This window comes from Schistocerca piceifrons, chromosome 1 (assembly GCF_021461385.2).
Source record: "Schistocerca piceifrons isolate TAMUIC-IGC-003096 chromosome 1, iqSchPice1.1, whole genome shotgun sequence".
NCBI classification, from domain to species: Eukaryota; Metazoa; Arthropoda; class Insecta; order Orthoptera; family Acrididae; genus Schistocerca; species Schistocerca piceifrons.
The window spans coordinates 178,221,672-178,224,330 of NC_060138.1; the positions used below are offsets into that span (position 1 = coordinate 178,221,672).

General features: G+C 39.5%; 1 protein-coding gene across 1 annotated transcript; it reads right to left on the reverse strand.

The window, feature by feature from the left end:
• Positions 1 to 434: 434 nt before the first annotated feature.
• LOC124797719 (piggyBac transposable element-derived protein 4-like) lies at positions 435 to 2,087 on the reverse strand. The gene has a single exon (XM_047260811.1). It carries the CDS (start codon positions 2,085 to 2,087, stop codon positions 435 to 437), a length of 1,653 nt encoding a protein of 550 aa, XP_047116767.1.
• Positions 2,088 to 2,659: the final 572 nt, after the last annotated feature.

Below are 2,659 nucleotides of genomic sequence, written 5' to 3' on the forward strand. Positions count from 1 at the left end.
CTTGTCACCTGAATATGTTTTTTTATATTTCATTTAATCTGTTTCTAATATCTTGTTATAATTTCATGTATTGACTCGTTCCACGACCATGGAGACTTCTCCTTAACACTCTCTGTACCAGGCCTATTTTATGCACCCGTCCCTAGAAACCGGGCAATTTTACCAATATTAAAAAAATTACTGCATCAAATCTACTGTTTGGATTGTGGCAAATTTGGTACCATCTTGAAGCTGCACATTTCTACTTTAATTCTGAGTGAAAGAAACTACTTTACAATGCACAGCTTTAAGGTACAGTTATAGAAATCACTTAGATGTTTTAAGAATTTAGAAAAAGTCATACGAATAAGGGAATACAATTGTGATTTATTTTTAACCAAAATTGTGGCACTACATTACATGTTTCTGATAGTATACAGTATTACATATAAATTTCACACAGAATCATATTGTTTTTTAGTGTGGAAAATTTTAAAGCAAGGTTCCAGGCAGAGTGCAACGCCACACTGTTCACATTCGTATCGTGTCTCTTTGCGAGAAGCCTTGCCACTCTGTTTCTTGCTCCTGGAACTGCACACGTGACACACACGAGCAGCATACTTCTTAGTAGTTGCAGGTATGTGCTGCAAAAAATGTCTCTTTGTTAGCCGACCTACAGTTCCTTCATTTCTTGGAATGAATTCAAGTGTGTCGTCTTCAACAAGCTGAACTGCAAGCACTGTTATAAAGTCTGTTATTGTAATTTTCTTCCTGTGCACTGCATTGTACAGCCAAAATGCATTTGATACTCCCATAAGCAGCAAATGGAAATATAATTTTCGCCACCATTTCACAGTTCTGTGCTGGAACGGATTGTACTGCAGGCGTTGGTCTCCAATATCCACTCCAATTTTATTGAGGTTGTAATCAAGTACCTGAAGTGGTTTCAATACTACAGACCCATTTCTCTTAGTATGCGTACCAAATGTTGCTTGATGCCTTGTAGACAATGTATACACATCTCTCTTATCTTTCCACTTCATTGCCAATACATTATCTTTACGCCGAAAAGACATTTCGCCCTTTTTCAGCGTAGCAGATACTAAATCTTTAGGCAATCCTTTCCTGGATTTGTTCACAGTACCAACAGCTCCAGTGCCTTTCTCTGCCAGTTGCTGAAATAGCTCTGGACTGGAATAAAATCGATCTAAATACACAGTGTGGCCTTTGTTCAGCAAGCTGCTGTCAGACAACAATCGCAAAATAACCGCAGACGAAGAATTGTCAACAATATGCTTACCAGCATAAACTTCAAAATTTACAACATAGCCACTACTGGCTTCAGCAACAGCATATACTTTCAGTCCATACTTATGAGGCTTATTTTGCATGTAAACACGGAAACTCACACGACCTCGAAATGGGCAAATTCCTTCATCAATTGTCACTTTTTCTGAGGGACGATATGCCTGGATACATCGCTCCTTCAAATTATTATAATATGGCAAAACTTTGTAAAGTGGATGAAATCCATCTTCGCCTGGTTTTTTCTGATTTGAATTGTCAACAAGATGCAAGCATGACAGTATCTGAGTGAAACGCAAACGGCTCATGACATGGGGACAAAAGTTACAACTAAGAACAGGATTAGTGCTCCAATGGTCCGCAATTTTGGGCTTTTTCGAAACACACATGTGGAAAATAATACCCAAGAAACGCCTCATCTCACTTATAGTCACTGGCTTCCACGAACTCAAAACTGAATGGGGCTTCAGATTATTTCCTCTTCTTTTCTTCTGTATTGTCTGTGATGCATACAAATTTGTCTGTCTCTTGAGTTCATTTACGTCACTGTCAGTAAGGAACACTTTACTGCAATCCAGTACAGAACTCGACTCATCAATATCCACTAGTATCTGCCTGGGTGTCGTGTTGACAGGCAGAGGTCGGTAGGTGTCAACTGCAGTCCACTCACTGTCTTTCGGATACGGCACAGCTGCTGGATTTGAAGCAACACCTTCAACATCATTCTCGTCTTCATCTGAAGACAAACTGTCATCAATCTCGTCTTCTAAAAAGAATATCACATTATGTGTAACTACATACATCGTTTACACATGTTCAACAGATATGTGCGTACTGCACAATTACGTGGAAAATTCGGAAATACGTACCTTCAAACACACCATTGCATTCAGAATCGTCTGAATCACTCTCTACATTATCCAGAGTGTCGCTATGATTGATCAAATCCGCAATTTCTGCGTCTGATAAACCGCGCCGAAACATGATGACAAACAACTGAATGATATACAGACTGAGAACGCAAAGATAAGTTTTAACATGAATTACAGCGCTGCCGTGACATCTATGGACGCATTTTGTTAATAAACATCTGAAAAACGTATAGCGCTGGCCAAACCCGTAGAAATAACGTTGCAGTGTTTTGAATGAAATTAAATGTAGCGGCCCGTAAATTTTACGGGCTTGGTGATTTTCGCGCGATCCCAGGCCCGTAAATTTTACGGGCTTGGCGCTTAGAGTGTTAATTTGGTCCCACGGAACAATAAATAAATAAATAAAATAAATAAAAAAAATCAAAACGAAACTCCCGTCCTCCTTTGACAAAGCCATGGCTGTGTCCCTGAGGCACAGAAAGGAATTGCGTTGTTGCCGGTTC

Bases quoted from the DNA above. Each gene is read 5' to 3' on its own strand.
- LOC124797719 (XM_047260811.1), bottom strand. From the start codon at position 2,087: ATGTATGTAGTTACACATAATGTGATATTCTTTTTAGAAGACGAGATT.